The sequence below is a fragment of the Nicotiana tomentosiformis genome, chromosome 5 (assembly GCF_000390325.3).
Source record: "Nicotiana tomentosiformis chromosome 5, ASM39032v3, whole genome shotgun sequence".
NCBI classification, from domain to species: domain Eukaryota; kingdom Viridiplantae; phylum Streptophyta; class Magnoliopsida; order Solanales; family Solanaceae; genus Nicotiana; species Nicotiana tomentosiformis.
The window spans coordinates 80,919,980-80,943,552 of NC_090816.1; the positions used below are offsets into that span (position 1 = coordinate 80,919,980).

A 23,573-nucleotide genomic window follows, 5' to 3' on the forward strand; every position below is an offset into this window, starting at 1 on the left:
CCCCGGGCGAGTCCCAGAAATACCTTTTAAAACACTGCTAGAGACAAGATGGGAAGAAGATATTATTATGCTGTCGCTGGCCTGTAATTGTCGCCATAATTCACACGGAGGAAAACATCCAAAAAATAGAAAATGAGTAAGAATGGCTGTTGCTTCAAGATTTGGATAAAAATCAAAAGGCACACAAGAGTAAAGTGGTGGTTTTGAGAGCCTGTTACGTTAATCTTCCAAGTCAAGAAATATAAAGTATATATGTCCGACGTTCCCATGTATATTTTTATATCAAGAAAATTCGAGGTCCCAAACTAAATCTTTGATAGACAACAGTAACTTTGTTTTTGATGGAATTTTATGTTCTTTAAAAAATTTGAAGTATCTTTTCAACTTTATGAGAGAGAGTAAATTTAAAAATTTGAAGTACATTCCCAATACAAACAAATAACAATTCACAAAATTCGATTTTCGAATTCAAACTTTTGAAATATTTTAATATTTGTCAATGAGTTTTTAATGGATTAATATCGACACATTTAATTAGTAATAAGTATGTCAATTTGATTTTCAGTAGTGTAATTGATTACATGCTTTGCTCTACCGAAGGACCAGAAATTGACTTCAAGAATCCTATGAACTTTATCGACAAAGATACTACCTTTGTCAAGTCCAAGGGACCTTTGAAGTTCAATAATTCTCCCGGCAGGATAGGGAATTTGAGTGAGGAAGAAGAGGGAGAGAAAAATAGGGAAAATTAGATTTTAATACATTATTTTGTATATGACTGATAAATTGTGTATCAACTTCTAAATAAGTTAAAACTTTAATATTAAGGGTAAATAAATTTTAAAAATAGGGTAGATAAGTAAAATTTTACGGGAAGAAGTAATGTAATGGGATTGCTTTGTTTCTTTCTTTTTTAACACAGCACATTAAGGATTACACTTGCAACTAATACAAAAATTACTAAACCACAAGCAGAAGGGAAGGAAAAGGTAATAACAACACAATCACAAAAACAATATGAAGACGAGAGGACCACTCAGTAATTTAATAATCAAACTAAGCTTGAAAAAAATCATAAAGAAATAGGAGGAGTAGTAGTAGAGAAACGTGACATCACGAGCCTATAGTTCGGTGCAATAATAAACACATCATCATACATTCACTGATTGTCCCCACTGCTTTCGTTGTCTTTCATTGTACTAATAAATCACTATCCTTTTTGCACTTTCAATCCCCAGAAAACGTTTGGTATTTTAAAAACAATGATATGCGTTTTGATTTGGTGCAAATGTTAATATTTTCAAATCAACACACACTGTATTGTTCCTCAGCTTTACCCTTTTTATCTTCTCCCTCACACTCAAAGTTGTGTCCTTTTTGTGCTTTTAGCTCCCACATTTACTCCACTGTATATCTGTCCCATAAGTTTAAAGTCAAAGAAAAGATAAACAAAGACTGTAACTTTTACACCTGAGAATTGAGATGTTCATCAAATTTATAAAATCTTTCTTCTGTCCTCTGCTCATTTTCTGTAAGTTACTTTCTTTCAATTCACCTGCATTTACATTTTACACACACACACACACACAAGAATATTATATGAGTTCATGCATATAGAACAATGTTTGACATTTGACTTCTTATAAGATGGTCCTTTTGCTGTACAATTGCCAAGATTGGATTTTTATTTTAATTGGTAGATCTGATTTTGAATGTGGGTTGGTGGGGTCTTCATTGTGTTAGCTCAATTCCGGTTTACTATGTTTTATCAAGTTGTTGGTACGTATGGTGGAATTTAATTTTGCTCTGCTTGTTTGGTTGTTTAAGAAATAGTTTAGGCAATCTTGCATAAATTTTAGTTCCCTTAAACAATATTATGTTCTCTTCTGAAAATCTTGATCAGGTGATGTGATGATTCGATGAGTTTCTATTTAATGCAAACGATGAGTTTTCCGTCAGATTATAGAGAATTCTTATATAGGGATAATGTAATTTAGTTTTGTTTCACCAGGTTGAGTGCTACTTTTGAGAGATCAAAATGGAGGGAGGTGTAGATGCTGATGTTTTGCTTGAGTATGTTGAATTTCAGATTTTTCCAAGCCGGGGCAGGTTAGACTTCTGTTTTCTATTAAACTATTTTCAATCATGTTACAATATAGTAGTTCTTTATCTCACCAAAATGTCATAGGGTCCTTCATTGACCTTTGTTTCCTTCCTTTCATCTTGTTGTTCTTGCAATTACATCTTTAAGTGGTTTGATCAATCTTTCACTCAATGTATTCTTTGGTCAAAATAAAGTGTGGATAAGATCTTAAGACTGACAATTCATTGGCCAAGTGCAACTAACTAAAATGACCTGTTGTGTCGTATATAGAGTTACTTAGGATCACAAATGAGCTTGTTCAACTAACAAAATAATTAGTGAACTCGGCATTGACGCTACTTTGGATCACAAATGAGCTTGTTCAACAATTTTTTGAGAATGTTGACGCAGGTATGAGGCACATATGTGCTATGGCAAAAAGGTAGAGGCAGCATCCTCTGGGCTTCTGGAGCAATTAGTGCTGCATTCTCCCAAAATCAAATCTTTGCACTACAAAGGATCAGATTCCAGTTTCAAATTTAAACCTCTGGGAAATCTTAGCGATGCTAAATGGTTTACGAATTCCACGTTAATCAGGTTTTAGTCAGACAGCATCATTTGCTTCAAACTATTTCTTTATTAGTTCTAAGGGTTCATATTCTCACACTGCAATTCCCTCTTCTTTTTTTCCCAAGATTTCTTCGTATTATCAATTCATTAGATATAATTGATGTGGCCAAGGCGATGGTAAATGAAATATCACAGCTTGAAGATGCTCGGAAGTTTCATGTTTCTTTATATTCAAAGGTGCTTTATTCTTTTTAACATCCTTTTGCCCCTTCAGTTATTTCATAGAAACATGTGACAAGCAGAATACTAAGCTCCTTTACTCTTTTAGGGTCACGAAGATCATGTTGGGAGTAGGGAAACAGGTTGGTTTTACTATACTTATAGCAATTTTTACTTTTATTTATTTATTTATTTATTTATTTATTTATTATTATTATTATTATTATTATTATTATTATTATTATTATTATTATTATTATTATTTTGTTTTGTATATTATTCGCCTGGGATGAGTTTATATGAAGTGACATGGTAAGGAATCATATAGCCCACCTCAACTTGTTTGGGACTGAGGTTTAGTTGTTGTTGTTGCTGTCCTTTTCTGCTTTGAATTATGTCTAGACTAGTTGGACTATGTTGGCTATGCAACCTACCCTTCATAGAACGTCCCTCAAAAGAAAAAAGAACCGCAGAGCACGTTACATCCTTCTTTCTCTTATTTTCAGCAGGCAGCAGCTACTCAAATAGTGCGGCATCAACAGTTGATGTAATTTGATCTCTCCCTGTTCCTGAGTCATCCTTTTTTACTTTTTCTTTTTATTTCTCAGAGATTATTGCTTATATATGATTATACGATGTGAAGCTAACATGATTACTGATTTCTACCCAGGCTGATGATCACCCTTCTTCATCAGATGCCTCCAAGTATGTCCTTGAGACTCTTGAAATTTTAAATTCTGTAATTATTCTAGCATCTCCTAAAATCCTCACGGTAAACAGGAATGAATTGTTGCGCGCAATGGACTTGAGGCTCGCTGCACTAACAGGGGAATTGGCTGCTGTTTTTGACAAAGCTGTTGGCACCAAATGCTCTTTTGAGGATATCACTAACATAGAAAAGTTCTCTTACTATTTTGGAGCTGTTGACTTAAGGTAAGCTAATGGACAGTATAGGCGCCTGAAGCCAGAAAGGTTTTGTTTTTACCTATAACAAAATTGTGTAGTAATTTCTATGTTCTATCACCATTTCTTTTCATTTCTATAAACTTTTTAGTTTGCTATTCTACTTTGAGTGATCATATTATAAGGGAAGAAACTGTTACCCTTCGATTCAATGGTCAACTACCAGAACTTAATAGTAAGAGGAAATTTGGAAGTGAAGTACTCCAATTGTGAAGGGGTATTTTTGAATTGTCAATGTGTTGATCGGAGGTCTTCCAACCTGTTCTAGTGACATAGACTCATTTGGTTGAGAGGAGAGATTTGATTTCGGATTTTGACAATATTATGACTGTTCCCTTTTTCTTACCAAAATTGTTAGTAGTATTCTTGTATTTCTTATTTTTAGATCTTTGTTATTACATAGTGTCTTTGTTATTTTTTCTTGTGTTGTTATTGTTGGTTGCTTCCTGTTTAGTGTTTCTTAAGCCAAGGGTCTATCGGAAGCAACCTCTCTACCTTCACAAGGTAGGGGTACGGCCTGCGTACACACTACCCTCCCCAGACCCCACTCATGGGATTACACTGGGTTTTTTGTTGTTGTTGTTGTTGTATGACTGTTCCCTTTGTAGAATTAAGGTGACTTAGCTACCCTTGCTCATACAAGGAAATTCCATCTTGAAGACCTTTAGTGCTTCTTAGTTTGACCAGTTTAAATTGGAGATTGTTTCTGCACAAATGTTCGTTAAGGAGAGATTGCAAAATTCTTCATCCAAACTCTTCTGAAAAAATGTGGAGAGGGGGAAGCGTTCACTTTCTTGGGGCAATAGGACTTTGGAAACTGAAAAATTGAAGCAATGAATGTATTTCTTTTTATATGTAGTTTAATTTGTAAATAGGCTCCTTCCACCTATCAATGAGCTGAAATTGAATATTCTAGAACCGAAATATGTGCAACTGGTAATGACCGATGATGTGCTGTCTATTTTAGGTACTGTCTGCAGAAGATTGTTGCATTGCAGCAGGAAAACGTAACTGGCGCTTTTCCTGCTAAAGAACCATCTCTGTCTAACAACGATGTCAGGACTGAGAAAATTGGTCCAGAAGGGAGGAATTGCAAGACATCGAGAGCATCAAAGTCAGATACAGCTGTGAAGTATAGAGCCTCGCCTGCAAAAGCTGCTCAGCTTGAGAGGCAAATCTCATCAGCAAGTGAGGAATCATCTTCGACAAGTGAGGAGGAACAACCAGCGGTGGCAAGGAGTCGGACTCTTATGAGATCTGCATCACCAAGGAGGTCTGCATCTCCAATGCGAAGAGTCCAAATTGGGCGCTCTGGATCACGAAGATCCACTGCTTTAACAATAAAGAGTCTGAATTTCTTTCCTGCCAGGGAAAGGTCATTCTCTCATAAAGATGAATCTGCAAGCGATAATGATGATGGGGAAGAATGTGAGAAAACCTCAAAAAAATCTGAGAACAATGTACAAAGAATAAGCGTGCAAGATGCAATTAATCTTTTTGAAAGAAAACAGAGAGGTCAAACAGTAGATTTTCAGAAGACAAAGCCATTATTGAATGTCTCAGTTGCTAATAAAGCGGTATTGAGAAGATGGAGTTCAGGGGTGTGTGAACGTGCTAACCCTGTAAATGTTGCTTCTCGTGATCCAGCAGCTTCCTTAGCTTCCAATAAATTGGAAGATCATGAAATCGAGAGTGCTTCAGAAATGAATCCAGAGTCTCATCCAACTCCAGAAAGCTATGATGCTGAGGCTGCTGACAATGATTGCAAACCAAACTTACCTCAAGAAAGAGCATCTAGTCCCGAGGAAAAGAGAAAGGAGTCTCTCCCTAACCAGTATGAAGAAACAAGTGAGAAATTAAATGCCTCAGTTGAATGGACTCGAAAAAAGGAAGCAGAACTAAACCAATTGCTGATGAAAATGATGGAAACCAAGCCTACCAAATATCAGAACCTGGCACCTAGTGATAGCAAACTCCAACGTCTTTCCAACGAGTGTAGAGGTGGTTTCTATGATCATTACAAAGAAAAGAGGGATGAGAAACTTCGTGGTGAAACTACCAGGAAGCAAGGAGAGAAGGAAAAGCAAATTAAAGCACTGCAGCAAAAGCTTGATGAGAGAAAAGCGGAGATGGTCTCAAGAAATGCAAGTAGTGATAATAAAAAATCAAGTATAAAGAGAACACAGAAAGCAGTGAAGAACTTATTTGAATCTGCCAATCCCAGAAGTGGAACTCTTAAACCTGCAGTTGTAAAGAAAGTTCCATTGAAACCATCAACGTTGCCAGCAACCCGCAAGTCATGGTCATCTGCACCTTCACCAAGAGCTGCAGGGATATCACCTGCTATTCCTGCAGGTCCTACACCTACCCGCAGAATATCACAGCCGGTGCCAACCGCTACAAAGGTTGAGATATTACAACGAAAGACCGGGAGAGCAACACAGCATGATACCAAAAAGAGCGTTAAAGGTGTAAGTGAAAAGAAGCTAGAAACTGTGACAAAAACTAGCAAACCTAGAAGATCCAAAGTTCAGCCTGCTTCTGAAGATTCTGCTTTCTCAGTGAAACCTAAGCTCAGCAAGGTAACAAAGAGAAGTAGCGTGGTGCCTCTGGAATCAAAGGAGCCAAAGCCTTTTCTTCGTAAGGGCTCAGGTATTGGATCTGGTCTTAGTCCAGTGAGAAAGGTTAAAGTTTCATCTCAGCCTGAAGAGTGTGTGGCAGACACTGTAGATTTAGTTCAAATGGAAGAGGAAGAGATGGCTTCTGTTTCATTTGATCCTGTTAATCAACTGCAGGATAGGGGTCTTGAAGATTTAGAAGTCCATGAAGATAAAGACTCTGAAACTCAGTCAAAGAACCCCCAGATATGTGAAAACACAGAAAGGTTTGATAAGGTTACTCCAAATGACACAGATGATTTTGGACAGATCGAAGATTCTACAACAAAAACAAAGGTTGAAGGAGAACCAAACATCTCACCTAGTGCCTGGGTGGAAATAGAGGAACATGAGGATCAGTCCATTCCAAGTAATGGTGATTTCTGTAATAATGAATCTCTGGATGATGTTGCACCTGTAAGAGTCTCAAGTCCACGAGTTCGTCATTCTCTTTCTCAAATGCTGCTCGAAGACAACCGTGAAACTGACGTTATTGACTGGGGTAATGCTGAGAATCCTCCAACCATGGTCTATCAGAAGGATGCGCCTAAAGGTTTAAAGCGGCTTCTGAAGTTTACCCGGAAGAGTAAGAACGATGCAAACTCAACTGGTTTTTCAAGCCTCTCTATATTTTCTGAAGGAGAGGATGATTTAGAGGATTCTAAAATTCTCACTAAGAGAAGTTCTGACAACCTACTTAAGAAGGCTACACTTCATGCAAAAAATGTTGGGCGACAGAAGTCGTCATCATCTGAAGTCTACGAGCTATCTGGTATATTGTTCTTGTGCTTCACATCAACTGGTTTTTCAAGCCCCTCTGTCTTTTCTAATTGACTGTTTAAGTTGTTTGTTAATTTTAATCATTGCACATATGCAAGTATTAAAATGCTTTCAGATGGACTATGGTTCATTTGTTATGGATTTTTGTGCATTATCCTAATTTGATAAACCTAAAGGAACATTCTTGTTTGCAGCACCAAATGGTATAGGCAGATTTTCTGCTCAGAAATTGCAAGAAAGCCATATCTCAGTTTCAGTGACTACAACAAAAGGTTACAACTTTTTTCTTTTCCACTTTGACTTACTTTCTTGCCATAACTTGTAACATTACATGATAATGATGCGTATGTTCTTTGTCCTTAATTTTGTGGTGCTTTATGTTTCAGCAACAAGATCATTCTTCTCTCTTTCAGCATTCAAGGGGAGCAAACAGAATGATGCCAAACTTCGATGACAAACCTGCCATGTAATGTGTTGCTTCTGACCATGGATCGGGGCACTAGTTTCTTTAGCTTTTTCTATATTAACAATAATTTTTTTTATATAAAAAAATTACCTTTCTGGATCCTCAGCACACCTAGAGATACTTCAGTTACTTGGCCCCGGTGAGGAGAGGGGTTAAGGGGACAAGACCTAATAGAATGTATTGTCACGTGCACATTGTAGATTCGCTGTTACAAACATATTTTCTTTTGTAGTTTAAGTTCCACATTTGGTTTGTGATTTGAACACAGAAGAGTCTCTTGTTTATATTACTTAAAATTTCCAGATTACTTTTTTTCATTTAAATTACACTTGGTTGTAGCTTACAACAGAATACAGATTCAGCAAGCTCATTGTCTTGGTTCAACGTAATATTAGGCGTGGCTTTTGGAAAATTGAGATTTTTGATCTTATTGCTATGGTAATCTAATCGAGTAGCCAAAATAAGTTGCAATTAAGCCTGTTACAAGTCCAAGTGAAGTCAAAACTAAATTCAACTCGATTTGATTAAGATTTAACTAGAACGAAGAGTTAACCTAATCTATTCTAGTTTTGAAAATTGGTCAGGTTGATAATTAATAAGACAAGTATCAAATAAGTTGGAGCAAGAAGAACACTTGTGTATTAAGCATCTCATTTCAGTTACGCACGATACACTGAGTTCAGCTCGGTTGAAATTTTGCTGGCTTGAGGCTTCTATAACAAGTTTGTTTGGACTCGACACCCAGATTTACCCACATCTACTTACTATGATGCCAGTCCAAGAAGGACTTTTATAACAGGTGGCTACTTTTGTGGCTTATATTTAAAAGTATTGCACACCTAGCCACTGTTGGCACAAAACTTGCGTCTTCTTGTGCGTGCATCTTCTTCTTCTCAAACTGAAGTTCAGTTCAGTATTTGTACCGAACTTAAAAACGTGATTAAAGTTGCACTTATACATAATTTTTGGGTGTAATTATATCTGATTGACGGTCAAATATGTAAAAAGCCCCTTTATTTTTGGGTAAAATTCACAACTGACCTTGGAATAAGCTGGTCTTGAACTTTTAACCTTCACTTCAAGGTCAAAAGTTTTGCCCATGGAACAAAACTTGTTAAACTTGAAAGTTTGCTTATTGGTCAAATACATGCTCCAAAGTCAAAAGTTCAAGATCAGCTCCCATTTGTGAACTTAACCTGTCTAAATGGCCCATCCAGATTTCAGACCCGTAGCCCTTTACACTTCTCCATTTTATACAAACTACCAACTAAAACCGGTAAATTCCACTACCAGGTTCCGACCGGGTTCTGCAATCGCGGCCAATCTTCATCTCCGCTTCCTAATCTGGCGATGCTTCGACACGGTTCACGATTCCTATCTCGGGCCACCACGATGAAGTGGCGCCGCCCATTTTCGATCGGTCTGCCGGCGGAAGCCCCTGTAGATTCCAACTTCCTGGAGGCATGGAGGAAAGCAATTCCCAACGTGGAACCACCAAAGACTCCATCTGCGTTCATGGCCACTAGGCCCGCAACTCCATCATCCATTCCCTCAAAGCTTACAGTCAACTTCGTCCTTCCTTACTCTTCTGAACTCTCCGGTAAAGAGGTTGACTCCTAATTCCCTTTTAAAAATTTCCAATTTTTCGTTGGAAGTTGACTCCTAATTTGAGAATTAATTATTTATATAGCTGACTAATTTAGGATTGAGGTTTAGTTGATTGATAAATGGATTAGTGTTGGTTCTTCCTACGGAAATGTGAAACGCTAATACTGATATCAGGAGATTTTTATTTGGATTTGACTTTTTTATGGTCTCTAGACTGTACCTGGACATATTTAACTTTTAGCTTTTTCTTACGAACGTTTTGGATTATTTTCTCTGTTTGCTTGATTATTTGGACAACGACAGAGCTTATATCTGACTTATCAATAGTCCTTTTCTATTTTTTCCTCTGATCAAAATCTATTCTTTCATCCCTACCATGTCTTGAAATAGAAATATGGATTGATAGTCTTTACTATTTTGGAGCTAAAGATATGATAATAGCTTAAAGTTACGTAATGAGAAATAAGATTCTTTGGATAGGTTGGCTTAGCTACTGATGCAGTAATAACATAGACAGCAGTCATAGCATTTTTTTTGAAATGTAATTTCCATAGTTTCTAACATTTTTAGGTCTCTTTGCATGCTAGATTCGATCGTTCCTTTTGTCCTGTCTTTTGTGTTTTTCTTTCTTTTTGCCTACCCCTTGATCTCCTTCCTTTATTCGGGTATGGGGTTATATTCTAGACTGCTGTTCACGCTTAGGGAGCTGAGTGAGGTAGCAAAGAGAGAATTGATTAGATGACAGATACGTATAACCTTTAGTGCGATCGATATTGATGATGTGTTATCGATTATTTTATATACTTTTAAGCAATTCTTTTTAGGCTGATGGCTGAGTTTCATTGTTATTGCTGTCTTAAATTCAATGCTCAGCACTAAATGTAAACTATTTTTGCATCTCAGTACATAACTTTTAAGTCATAAAACTTGTATGCCGTCGCACTAAATGTGCCTTTTTTTTTGGACGTCTCAAAATGTTTACAATGTGACAATAATTGATATTTTATACAATTTTTGAAGAATTCAAGCTCATTAAGGTATACAAGTTTTAAGCTTTGTTGTAATGCATCTCTATCAAACTAAATTTTCAAGTGCTACTTCAATACTTTTTTTTTTGAGAAGGTAACATATACCCGTATATTGATAAATCTTCAGCACAAAGCTTGTGCTGGGAGCCAGAAAGGATGTTTACTGGAAAGACTTGTAGAGTCGATTCTAAATCATCACTGTAGTCTGCTTTACACCAAAAACAAAAAGAAGAATTGTGTTCTTCTTGATCTTCTGAAATATTATGTCTACTATCACTAATATAATACATTAAGTCAAATTAATATCTTAATGTTGTGCTTATTCAAAGCTTTTCACTTAAAATGGAATGAAGTACTAAGCATCTACCTTGAAGATCAAGTAGCTCATGATTTAGGGATGTCACATTAATTCAATTTTCTTTAGAAAAGCATAACATGGTTGTAATTATGAAGATCCTTGACTTCGTTTGAGGATTCTTGGGATAGATAAGTTCTGTTACCATTTCACCATACTGAGTTGTTTCTAACTTCACATTTGGTGAATTGGCTGTGAAAGAAATACACGCTATATATCGACTAAGATAGATCACTAACACAGACGATAAGATCACGAGCTTATCTATTAAAGGCGAACAAATAAGTATCATGGAGTCAATGCTTAATATAGAGAGCATACCTCTTGTTTTTCAGCTGGGCACTTGCTCACGAGTTTTTAGCAATATTTCTCCCTTCCCCTTTCACTCTGTCCATACTTTCACCAACCATAGCTTGGCGTGGTGACAAAATTTAGGGAAGCTTAGAGTATGAGTTCTGTTCCGTAATGTTGTTGACTGCTTTTTGGTCACTAAAAACATCTAATTATACTTTTCATCTATCATTACTATTTAATACCTTCAAATTTCAAGCTCATGGTATATTAAGGTTTGTCATGCGTGTCTACATCTTACTGCTAAAAATAATGGAGTTTCAGCAAACATTTTACAGATTTGGCCCGAAAATAGACAGTTGAAACAAACAGTCATTGAGTCTAAAGAAGAAATATAAAGAAATTCTTAGTTGGAACTCCATTATTCTGGCTTGCATTAGTAGTATAGATTGCCATCTTGAAAAATCAAATGGGGTGACAAAGCTGTGGTACAGAATTAATTCGTGATAGGTAAGCTAAAGTAGGGAGGTTTTGAGGGACTAAGAGAGTTATAGATCCAGTCAGTCACTGCCATAGTTGCACTCTTCCAAATCCCCACTATTATGAGCCAAATTACTCTTCTCCGTAGTCCGTAGTTCTCTCATTGACTGCAGGCTCCTCAGTTTTGTTACCAAACATTTATCCTGAACAATCTCTTGTTCAATTGTGTCTAAGAACGGGTTGGGGGTCTAGGCATTCAGAGATTAGCTATGGTTAATTGAGCTCTTTTTGCGAGATGGATGTGTGATCTGCATGCGAGGAGGATTCTCTTTGGAGGAAGGTGCTTACTATGAAGTATGATAGTAGTCTAGAATTGTGGCGGAGATGTTGGCAAGATGGATGCTAGAAAAAACAGATATGCGAGACTGTCCGTCTATCGGTCTATGTATCTTTTGGTTAATATGGAGAGATGAATAAGAAAACTTTTGATGAAATTGAGGGTTAATACTAAAAGTTCAAAATTCTCTCTTTCTCCATTTGTTTTTTTTATGTTTTTTTGTGTAAAGAGGAAAGTCCATGTTGTATAAATAGTGGTTTAGATTCCTAGGGTGCATAAGGCCTGCTTGTAGTCAATATCTTTTATTATAACCATCTTGGCGTACATAAAAAAAAAAAAGAAAAGGAAAAATAGAAAGAAAAGAAAAGAAGCTAAAGGAAGGAGCTTTCTTTCTCAATACTCCCTCTATTCCAATTTAGTTGGTCTCACTTGACCAATTTGGAGTTTCAAGAAAAGAATTTAAATCCAGTCTCACATAGGAGTTAGTTTGAAACAGTTTTAAAATATCTGTAATTGACATGTGAGAACATTAGGGAAGTAAAGTAAGTTGGGGATGCTGAAATGGGAAGTGGGTCGAGAGAACTGGCGCTCAGAACAACTATCGGGGCATCAAGTTACTAAATCATACTATGAAAGTCTGGGAGAGAGTAATGGAGCTGAGGAGGATCGTGACTATTTCTGAGAATCAGTTCGGATTTATGCCGGGACGTTCGACTACGGAAGCTATCCACCTTCTTAAGAGGTTGATGGAGCAGTATAGGGAGAGGAAGAGGGATTTACATATGGTGTTCATCGACTTAGAGAAGGCTTACGATAAAGTACAGGGAGGTTCTGTGGAGATGTTTGGAGGGTAGAGGTGTTCCTGTTGCATATATTAGGGCTATTAAGGACATGTATGATGGAGCTAACACTCGAGTGAGGACCGTGGGAGGGGACTCGGAACACTTTCCAGTTATGATGGGGTTGCACCAGGGGTCAACCCTCAGCCCATTTCTATTTGCCTTGGCGATCGACACTCTGGCACGCCACATTTAAGGGGAGGTGCCGTGGTGCATGTTATTTGCAGATGACATTGTACTGATTGAGGAGACGCGAGGCGGTGTTAACGAGAGGTTAGAGGTTTGGAGGCGGACCCTAGAGTCTAAAGGTTTCAAGTTGAGCAGGACTAAGACGGAATACTTGTAGTGCAAGTTCAGTGGTGCGACTCAGGTAGTGGATGAAGACGTGAGGCTTGATTCTCAAGTCATCCCTAAGAGAGAGTTTTAAATACCTTGGGTCAGTTATTCAAGGGAATGGGGAGATCGACGAGGATGTTACACATCGTATTGGGGCGGGGTGAACGAAATGGAGGCTCGCTTATGGTGTTTTGTGTGATAAGAATGTGCCACAAACACTTAAGGTTAAGTTCTATAGAGCGGTGGTCAGACCAGCTATGTTGTATGGGGCGGAGTGTTAGCCAGTCAAGAACTCCCATGTCCAGAAGATGAAGGTAGCTGAAATGAGGATGTTGAGATGGATGTGCGGGCATACCAGGATAGATAAAATTAGAAATGAAGTTATTCGGGACAAGGTGGGCATGGCCCCTGTGGAGGAGAAGATGCAGGAGGCAAGACTTAGATGGTTCAGACATGTGTTGGGGAGAGATACAGATGCTCCGGTGAGGAGGTGCGAGAGGAGGGTCTGAGGAAAGGTAGAGGCAGGCCGAAGAAGTATTGGGGAGAGGTGATTAGACAGGATATGGCGTTGCTCCAACTTACTGAGGACATGACCATGGATAGGAAGGTATGGAGGTTGAGAATAAAGGTTAAGGGTTAGGATAGGTAGCCGAGTGTTGTCCTATATGTGTATTGTCGTATCCCTTGATTTCTGTTATTACTTGTTGTTGCTTTCGTTTCGGCTTTCTGATTACAGTACTTACTGTTAGTTTTGTATTTTTTCTCTGGTTTTTCGATTGATATACTTGTTGTTGTCTTTATCTTTTTCGAACCGAGTGTCTACCGGAAATAACCTCTCTGCCTTCTTGGAGATAGAGGTAAGGTCTGCGTACTCTCTACCCTCCCCAGACCTCACTAGTGAGATTATACTGGGTTGTTGTTGTAATTTGATTCAAGGAAAATCTTTAGTAAATAAATTTAAGGCCCATGAAAGTTGTATGCTTGAAGCTTTTTATATTTTATCTTGTATAATAATTGCTTCAAGCAGAAATCACGGAGAAGTGTCCTTTTGAGGGGATGATTAGGTTGCTGACAATCATCTATTTTTGGATAAAGCGACTGACAATCTACATTTTCATTCGTATAATTTGGATTTTCTGTTGTGTCTTTTTAATTCCTTGGAGTGTTAGCATTCTACTCGAGAAATAGACTTTCTGTAAGAGTGGCCTTTCAAAAGAAAAACAGATTTGGTGACTTCTTCTACTTATTGTTATGCTACGAAGAATCACCTAATCAGTCTCTAAATTTAAGTTCATTTGTGACTTTAGAGGAACATCAGTTTTTTTTTCCCATCAAAAGCATCTCTTTCATAGGTCTTGTAATGAACTCCACAACATTCCTCAGATCGGAAATTTGGTGCTGTTATTTTCTTTGTTTTCAATTACGCAGATTTTACTAGGGTGGTTATTTTCACAGATTAGTTAACATATTGGAGGATCTGACTTTAGCCCCCATTAAGTTTTAGATTAAATACTGGAACCAACCTGAATCAGAGTAAATTTGTGGTTCAATGTCTCAACATGTGTCAAGAATGTGAGAAGGCTTGTGTCAGATTTAATGTATGCTTATGTGCATAGACCTCAACAACAACAACAACCCAGTATAGTCCCACTAGTGAGGTCTGGGGAGGGTAGTGTGTACGCAGACCTTACCCCTACCCTAGGGTAGAGAAGCTGTTTCCGATAGACCCTCGGCTCCCTCCCTCCAAGAGAACTCCCCACCTTGCTCTTGGGATGACTCGAACTCACAACCTTTTGGTTGGAAGTGGAGGGTGCTTACCACTAGAGCAACCCACTCTTGTCTATGTGCATAGACCTCAAGCTTGGTAATTCATCCGTTCGCATTACATTCTAGGTTGACATGGTTATAATCCCCGCAACTACGGGACAGATGGGTGTCTTGCCTGGGCATGTGGCAACAATTGCTGAGCTGAAGCCTGGTGTCTTATCAGTTCATGAAGGCAACGACATCTCCAAGTACTTTGTGAGTGGTGGGTTTGCATTTGTTCATGCAAATTCTTTTGCAGATATAATTGCTATTGAAGCTGTACCACTTGACCGCATCGATTCCAATTTGGTTCAAAAGGGCCTGACTGAGTTTACACAAAAGTTAAGTACAGCATCAACTGATGTAGAGAAAGCTGAGCCCAGATAGGCGTTGATGTACATAGTGCGCTTAATGCTGCACTTACTGGTTAAACAAGCTGAGGTTTATGTTTGTCCTTGTTCAGCATACTTTCCCCTTCTTTCTGCCTACTTGATTGTACTTGCGACCCTTTTGTATAAGCTTCTCGAAGAGGTATGGTGGTACCTGTTTTATGCCTTGCATCACTAGAATAAATATGCCCGAGACAAGATACCTTTTCATAGACGTGGTTTGTCGCCCTGTTGGCTGTAATTCTGAACTGCAGTTACGAGAATAGGTTTAGTCGAAATTGTTCAGAGGCACGTTTCAGCTTGGGAGGTCTTCTTTGCATTGCTTCCCAGTTCTCTTGCCGTCTTAATTATGTTAATTCATTTTTGTGTAGATGAAAAATGGGTTACTTCCTCACAGATCGAAGACCTTAATACCTCAAAAGAGCCTTCGGAAACATAATATTGTACTACCTAATAAATGTCGGAGTAATAAATGTTCTCTTAACTTTATCTACCCAAGTCTCAGTTTGGTCATTCATGGGGCTTTCTTTTGCCAAGAATTAAGAGTAGATATTTCACTTACTCAAAACACACTGCCTTTGGACCTACATAACACTTCCACTATCACCCACTATTACTGACTCCAAGTCCGACCTAACGAATTCACGAGGCTTGAATTAGATAAGATCTTCATCGACCATCTATTCACATATCTTTGGGGAAGTGATTTCTCTCATAAATGATTCTTGGTATGTAATATTCCAACACTGAAAATATAGTAGATATTGACCAATAAACCATCCCATATATATGGGCTTAAAATAAACACTAGGAAAAGCTGAGGACAAAAGTATGGGTTACCTATATTTAATTAAACCAGTCTTAGGGTACGCGCATTGCGCGTATACCCCCTCTTAATAAATACAATTTTTTTTTTAGAAATTACATCAATATTACATTAAAAGTTATGTTTCTGAAAATGATGATTGTTGATTATATTTAGTTAACACAACAGAAGGAAGAAACTTTGCCCCATAGAAGTCCTCAATCAATATAGTCAAATTAAAATTCAATCCAAATTTCATTTAAAAATAATTGTCACGACCCAATTCCCACTATAGGCCGCGATGACGCCCAACGTTGCCGCTAGGCAAGCCAACGGTAAACTGTCCATGCAATTGTTCATTTTAATATTTTTTTTAAAGTAATTGATTTTATTTAATGAGAGAACTATTAATAGGAAATTATAGTAAAACCAAAGCACCAAATAACGAAAAGAGTAAAGTAGTGAATTTAATACCCAAAACTATAAAATGTCTACTAGAATACTCCCAAAACCCGATGTCACACCTGCATGAACAAACTAGTAGAATATACAAAACCTCCTATACTACTGTCTGGAATAAGATAGACAGAAAATAAATACAATAAGCATAGACTCTGGGCGCTGCAGAACGGACATAGAGAACAGCTCACCACTAAGCCTCTGGGTAACGGGGGTACACGCCTGAAGGACCTCTAGATGCACCTGCCTCAGATCCTGCACGATTAGTGCAGAAGTGTAGCGTGAGTACATAAACAACATATACCAGTAAGTATCTATTCTAACCTCGAAGAAGTAGTGACGAGGGGTCGACATCGACACTTATTAAGGGCCAATAAATAAAGTACTTAAATTCTAAATAGGCATGGAATACATAAATAAGGATAGCGCAATAATGAACAATACATAAGTGATTCTTTAACTAGTTGTCAATTAAGATCTCCAACTAACACATACTAACTTCATCAAATAAGAGCCATCAAGTAAATTATAATTTCTCAAGTCATGGAAGAAATATCAAGTATAATCGGACTCCGAGCAATATCACGCATGATTTATGCCGAGGTCGTACGACCCGATCCATAATAATATGTACACTGCCGAGTGTCGACCGACGCGAATCATAAATGCATCTATTATAGTGCCGAGGCGTTCGGCCCGATCCACAAGAAGAGAGAATACTTTACGAACTCTGATTTAACGGCTACTACAAGAATAATACACAAGGAGGTAAAATTTCTACTAACGATCAAGTAACCCGCCAAAACCCCAAGTAATAAAGTTCGGTCTCACGTGCCCGGATTCCAAAAATTTTCGAAGATAAATGTTACCCATAACCTCACGAACCCAAATATATAATTTCTACTCAGTTCCATAATCATTTTCGTGGTCTAATCCTATATTTATCAAAATCTAGGGGTTTCAACAAAATCCTAAAATTTCCACAATTTCTATGTTTAAATCTATCCATAATGTATGTATTAAACTCATGTTATGTAGAAAATACTTACCTTCAATATCTAGGTGAAAAAGCCTCCTCAAAGAGCTCTAAAATCGTCCAACAAGTGAGAGAAATGAGCAAAATAGCCAAAATCCTGACTTTTAAAAAGTGTCTGACCAGGTCTGCCTTCATCGCGATCGCGGACAAGCCCTCGCGATCGCGAAGGCAAAACCCAAGAACCCTGGAAAATTCCTCTTCGCGATCGCGATGCTCTAAGTCGCCCTCTCATCACGAACGCGTGCCTCCACTCGCGAATGCATAAGGAAACTGGGTTGCCCGGGCCCATGCACACGTACTCTACGGGAACGCGCCAAGTCAATCGCGAACGAGAAGGCTACTGAACCCAAGCCTTCGCGAACGTGACCAAGCCTTCGCAAACGCGAAGAACAAACCCACCTAGTCCCCAATTCCTTATTCGCGATCGCGAGGTTCCTTACGCGTTCGCGAAGAAGGAAACCAGAACAACAGTGACATCTTTTTGGACTTAGCTCCGGGTGGTCCGAAATGTACCCGAGCCCCCCGTCCAAAAGCACCAACAAATCTGTAAACATAATGCAGAGCTGATCGAACTCTCGAAACATGTAAAACAACATCAAAACTAGGAATCGCACCCCAAAACCAAATTGAATCAAGTTATGAACTTTAAGCTTTTCAACTTACTCCGAACGCACCGAATCATACTACTCAGAATGACACCAAATTTAGTGTACAGGTCATAAATTACTATACAAAACTATTCCCAGGCTCGGAATCCCAAACAGACCTCGATAACACCAAAATCTACTCCAAACCAAATTTTAAAGAACTAGAAAACCTTCAATGTGCTAACTTTCAACATTAAGCGCTGAAACGCTCTCGGGTCATTTGAAACCCGATCCGAACATACGCCCAAGTCAAAAATTATCATACGAACCTATTGAAATCATCAAATCCCGGTTCCGAGGTCGTTTACTAAAAAAATTGACTCAAGTCAAACTTGGCCATCTTAGGCCACTATTAAGGAACCAAGTGTTCCGATTTTAACCCGAACCCTTCCAAACCCAAGTCAACCATCCCCGCAAGTCATAAAATAGTAAAAACACATACGGGGAGTCTTAATTAGGGGAACGAAGACCTAAAAAGCAAAAAAGATCGATCGAGTCAATACATTCTCCACCTCTTAAATAAATGTTCGTCCTCGAACGGGTCTAGAATCATACATGGAGTGCTGAATAGGTGTGGATATCTGCTCCGCATGTCCTCCTTGGTCTCCCAAGTCGCCTCCTCGACTGGTTGACTCCTCCACTGGACCTTTACCGCAGAAATCTCCTTAGACCTCAACTAGTGAACCTGCCTATCAACAATGGCAACTGACTCCTCCTCATAACCCATGCTCTCATCTAGCTGAACCATGCTGTAGTCTAACACATGCGACCTGTCAGCATGATACTTCCGGAGCATAGACACGTGGAAAACTGGATGAACTCCCGATACACTGGGAGGCAAAACAAGCTCATAAGCAACCTCCCCAACTTGCCTCAATACCTCAAATGGACCAATAAACCTTGGGCTCAACTTGCCCTTCGTCCCGAACCTCATGATTCCCTTTATCAGCGAGAATTTCAAGAGAACATTCTCGCCCACCATAGATGATAAATCACGCGCCTTCTGATCTGTGTAACTCTTCTGTCTGGACTGTGCTGTGCGAAGTCGCTCCTAAATCAACTTCACCTTTTCCAAGGCATCCTTCACTAAATCAGTGCCATATAACCTAGCCTCGCCGGGCTCAAACCATCCGATGGGCGAACGACATCTCCCACCATACAAAGCCTCAAATGGAGCCATCTCAATGCTAGACTGATAACTGTTGTTATAAGAAAACTCGGCCAAAGGCAAGAATCGATCCCGCTGCCCTCCAAAGTTAATCATACATGCTCTGAGCATATCCTCTAGGATCTGAACTGTCAGCTTCGACTGCTCATTGGTCTGCGCATGAAAGGCTTTGCTAAGCTCTACCTGGGTACCCAACTCGCTCTATACTGCTCTCCAGAAGTGCAAAGTGAACTGAGGGCCTCGATCTGAAATGATGGAAACAGGCACACCATGCAACCGGACAATCTCCTGAATGTAAATCTGGACCAACTCTCTGACGAGTACGTAGTCATCACTGGGATAAAGTGTGCCGACTTGGTCAGCCTGTCGACAATGACCCAAATGGCATCAAACTTCCTCAACATCCGAGGCAACCCAACCACGAAGCCCATGGTGATGCGCTCCCATTTCCACTTAGGTATAACCATCTGCTGAAGTAGGCCACCTGGCCTCTAGTGCTCACACTTAACGTGCTGGCAATTTAGGTATCTCGCTACATACTCAACTATGTCCTTCTTCATCCTCCGCCACCAATAATGCTGCCTCAGGTCACGATACTTCTTCGTAGCACCTGGATGAATAGAATACCGAGAACTACATGCCTCATCTAGAATCTTTTCCCTCAATCCATCAACATTAGGAACACATAGACGACCCTAGAGTCGTAGAACACCATCCTCACCGATAGTAACCTCCTTGGCACCACCTTGTAGTACCGTCTCCCTAAGAACCAAGAGCCACAACGCATGTAAGAACTCAACTGGGCTCTGAAATATCCAACCTCACAAGTCTGTTAGCCAAGGACTGAATGTCCAAAGCCAATGGCCTCTCCTCTGTTGAATGAATGCCAAACTACCCATACTCCCAGCCTTTCTGCTCAAGGTATCCACAACCATATTCGCCTTGCTCGGATGATAAAGGATATTAATATCATAGTCCTTTAGTAATTCAAGCCACCTGTGCCGCCTTAAATTGATATCCCTCTGCTTGAACAAATGCTGCAAGCTGCGATGATCGGTGTAAACCTCACAGGACACCCCATAAAGATAATGCCTCCAGATCTTGAGGGCATGAACTATCGCGGCCAACTCCAAATCATGTACGAGGTAATTCTTCTCGTGGGGCTTCAGCTGATGTGAAGCGTATGCAATAACTTGCCCCTCCTACATCAATACACAACCCAAGCCAACGCGTGAAGCATCGCAATACATAATATATATCCCTGAACCGTAAGGCAACACTAACACCGGTGCTGTAGTCAATGCGGTCTTGAGCTTCTGAAAGCTCGCCTCGCAATCATCGGATCATTAGAACGGAACACCCCTTTGGGTCAATCTAGTCAAAGGTGCTATAATAGATGAGAATCCCTCCACAAAACCGACGATAATAACCTGCTAACCCCAAGAAACTCCAGATCTCGGTCGCTGAGGTAGGACGAGGCCAACTCTGGACTGCCTCGATCTTCCTGGGATATACCTTAATACCCTCTCTTGATACAACATGCCTCAAGAATGACACAGAATCTAACCAGAACTCGCACTTGGAGAACTTAGCATATAGCTTCTTTTCCTGCAAGGTCTGGAGCACAACTCTCAAATGATGCTCGTGCTCCTCCATGCTGCGCGAGTAGATCAATATGTCATCAATGAAGATAATGACAAATGAGTCAATATATGGCCTGAACACCCGGTTCATCAAATCCATAAATGCCACCGGGGTGTTGGTCAAGCCGAAGGACATCACTTGAAACTCATAGTGGCCATATGTAGTCCGGGAAGACATCTTCGGAACATCCGAAGCACGAATCTTCAGCTGATGATACCCCGATCTCAAGTCGATCTTAGAGAACACCCTGGCACCCTACAACTGATCAAACAAATTATTAATGCGCGGCAACGAGTACTTGTTCTTAATGGTAACTTTGTTCAACTGGCGGTAATTAATGCATACCCGCATAGTCCCATCCTTCTTTTTCACGTACAACACCGGTGCACCCCAATGTGACATACTCGATCTGACGAACCTCTTTGCTAGCAACTCCTTAAGCTGTTCTTTCAACTCCTTCAACTCTTTTGGAGCCATGCGGTATGGTGGAATAGAGATAGGCTAGGTACCTGGAGCCAAATCAATACAAAAATCAATATCACGATTTGGTGGCATGCCTGGTAGATCAGAAGGAAACATATCGGAGAACTCCCGCACCATGGGCACTGAATCAATCATGGGATTCTCTACAGCAGTATCCCAAACATAAGCCAGATAAGCCAAATAACCCTTCTTGACCATTTGTCGAGCCTTCAAGAAAGAGATAACCCGGCTAGATGAAATGATAGATGAACCCTTCCATTCCAATCTAGGCAACTCTGGCATCGCCAAGGTAACAGTCTTGGCGTGGCAATCAAGGACGACATGGTACGGAGACAACCAGTCCATGCCCAGGATGACCTCAAAGTCGGTCATGTCGAGCAACAGAAGATCCGCTTTGGTCTCATAACCACAGAAAGTCACGATACAAGATCGGTAAATTCGATCCACCACAACAGAATCGCCCACTAGCGTGGACATATATACAGGAGTACCCAAGGACTCACGAGGAACACCTAAAAAATGAGCAAACAGAGATGAAACATATGAATACGTAGATCCCAGATCAAATAGTACCGAAGCATCCCTATCGCAAACAGAAATAATACCTGTGATCATGGTGTCTGAGGCTACTGCATCTGGTCTAGTTGGAAAGGCATAGAACCTAGCTGGTGCGCCACCTGACTGGCCTCCACCTCTAGGGCGGACCCTACCCACCTGCCCTTCACCTCTGGGTGGCCATACGGCTGGTGCGACAATCACGGGCTGATGACCCTGCTGTATTGCCTTGCCCTAAAGCGTGGGGCAGAATCTCCTCATATGATCAAGCTCCCCGCACTCAAACCAACCTCTCGGTGCGGAAGATAACTGACCCTGAGTCTGACTCTGAGGACTTGAACACCCACCGGAAGAACCCTGAATAACCGGTGGACGGTAGGAGCTCTCTGGAATGGCACTGAAATAGGGCCGCACTGGAGCACTCCGAGAAGGCGGCCGTGCTAGATACGTGGGCCTGCTAGGCTGGCCCCTCACAAGATGACCTCTGCCCCCAGATGGAGCATCACTGAACCCTCCAGAATATCAAGACCGCTTGTCCCTTGGCGCCTGCTCTTGGCCCTACTGACGAATACCCTCGATCCTCCGAGCTATCTCTACAACCTGCTCGTAAGAAGTCCCCATCTCAATCTCTCGGGCCATAGTGACCTGGATATCATAGTGCAAGCCTGCAATAAACATCCGCACTCTCTTTGCATTGGTAGGGAGTATCATAAGAGCCTGTCGATACAACTCAGAGAATCTCGCCACATAATCGGTCACTGACATCTAACCCTTCTGGAGTCGCTCGAACTGATCCCGTAATTCTTCCCTCTGATATGGTGAGATATCTCTCTCTAGAAAGAGATGTGTGAACTGGTCCCAAGTCAAGGGAAGAGAACCTGCTAGTCTGCTGAGAAGATATGACTGACACCATCTACGGGCCCTGCCCTCCAGTTGAAAGGTGCTAAAGTCCACCCCGTGGGACTCCAATACTCTCATGTTGTGCAGTCTGTCCCTGCAACGATCAATAAAGTCCTGATGGTCCTCATGTCACTCACCGCCAAAGGCAGGAGGATGTAGCCTGGTCCATCTATCCAATAGCTTCTGCGACTCGCCGCTCGCGGCCGGTCTAGGCTCTGGAATAGCCGTTGCAACTGGCTGAGCCCCGCCCTCGGGTAGTGCACCCGGAGTCTGATATACGGCAGCAGCATGCCCTAGAGCCTGAGCGGTAGGGGTCTGTGCTCCCCCTCCCGCCTGAGATGTGGTTGGGTCCGTTGGAAATTTCCAGCTTGCATCATAGAGTCCATAAACTGCAACATACAACCCATGACCTCCTGGAATCTTGGAGCGGACATGTAGTTCGCTGGGGCTGGATCAACTGCAGGTACCTCGCCCTGCTCCTCAATAACAGGATCCTCCACTAGATCCACTGGTGGCACAACTGGAGCAACTCTAGGATGCCCTCATCCTCTGGCAGGAGCTGGAGCCCTCCCTCGGCCCCTGCCTCTAGCAACAGTGGGAGCAGCTCCTCCAAGGTCGGGTAGATCTGCCACGCGTGTTCTCACCATCTATAAGAGAATAAGAGAAAGA

At 40.5% G+C, this 23,573-nt stretch overlaps 1 protein-coding gene and 1 pseudogene across 4 annotated transcripts; both read left to right on the forward strand.

Annotated features, from left to right (window-relative positions):
• Window positions 1-1,310: 1,310 nt before the first annotated feature.
• Window positions 1,311-8,061, forward strand: LOC104102424 (uncharacterized). Of its 4 annotated transcripts, none has more exons than XM_009610121.4 (11): window positions 1,311-1,531; window positions 2,012-2,109; window positions 2,495-2,680; window positions 2,779-2,890; window positions 2,982-3,015; window positions 3,379-3,419; window positions 3,543-3,577; window positions 3,653-3,805; window positions 4,803-7,264; window positions 7,467-7,544; window positions 7,659-8,061. In XM_009610121.4, the coding sequence occupies exons 2-11, from the start codon at window positions 2,039-2,041 to the stop codon at window positions 7,724-7,726; spliced, it is 3,240 nt and encodes a 1,079-aa protein (XP_009608416.1). In that variant the 5' UTR covers window positions 1,311-1,531; window positions 2,012-2,038; the 3' UTR covers window positions 7,727-8,061. The 4 variants fall into 4 exon arrangements, with proteins under 4 accessions (XP_009608416.1, XP_009608419.1, XP_009608418.1 ...); XM_009610124.4 differs by having other exon boundaries at window positions 3,382-3,419; XM_009610123.4 differs by lacking the exon at window positions 1,311-1,531 and adding an exon at window positions 1,660-1,779.
• A 719-nt stretch (window positions 8,062-8,780) lies between these two features.
• On the forward strand, window positions 8,781-15,603 carry LOC104102423 (ATP synthase subunit delta', mitochondrial-like; annotated as a pseudogene).
• The last annotated feature ends 7,970 nt before the right edge of the window (window positions 15,604-23,573 follow it).

What these genes read in the sequence shown, in the direction of transcription:
- LOC104102424 (XM_009610121.4), top strand. Translation starts at nt 2,039, where the DNA reads ATGGAGGGAGGTGTAGATGCTGATGTTTTGCTTGAGTATGTTGAATTT. An exon ending in GTGCGGCATCAACAGTTGAT is followed by an intron (nt 3,420 to 3,542) that starts GTAATTTGATCT and finishes ATTTCTACCCAG; the next exon opens with GCTGATGATCACCCTTCTTC. An exon ending in TCTTCATCAGATGCCTCCAA is followed by an intron (nt 3,578 to 3,652) that starts GTATGTCCTTGA and finishes CACGGTAAACAG; the next exon opens with GAATGAATTGTTGCGCGCAA.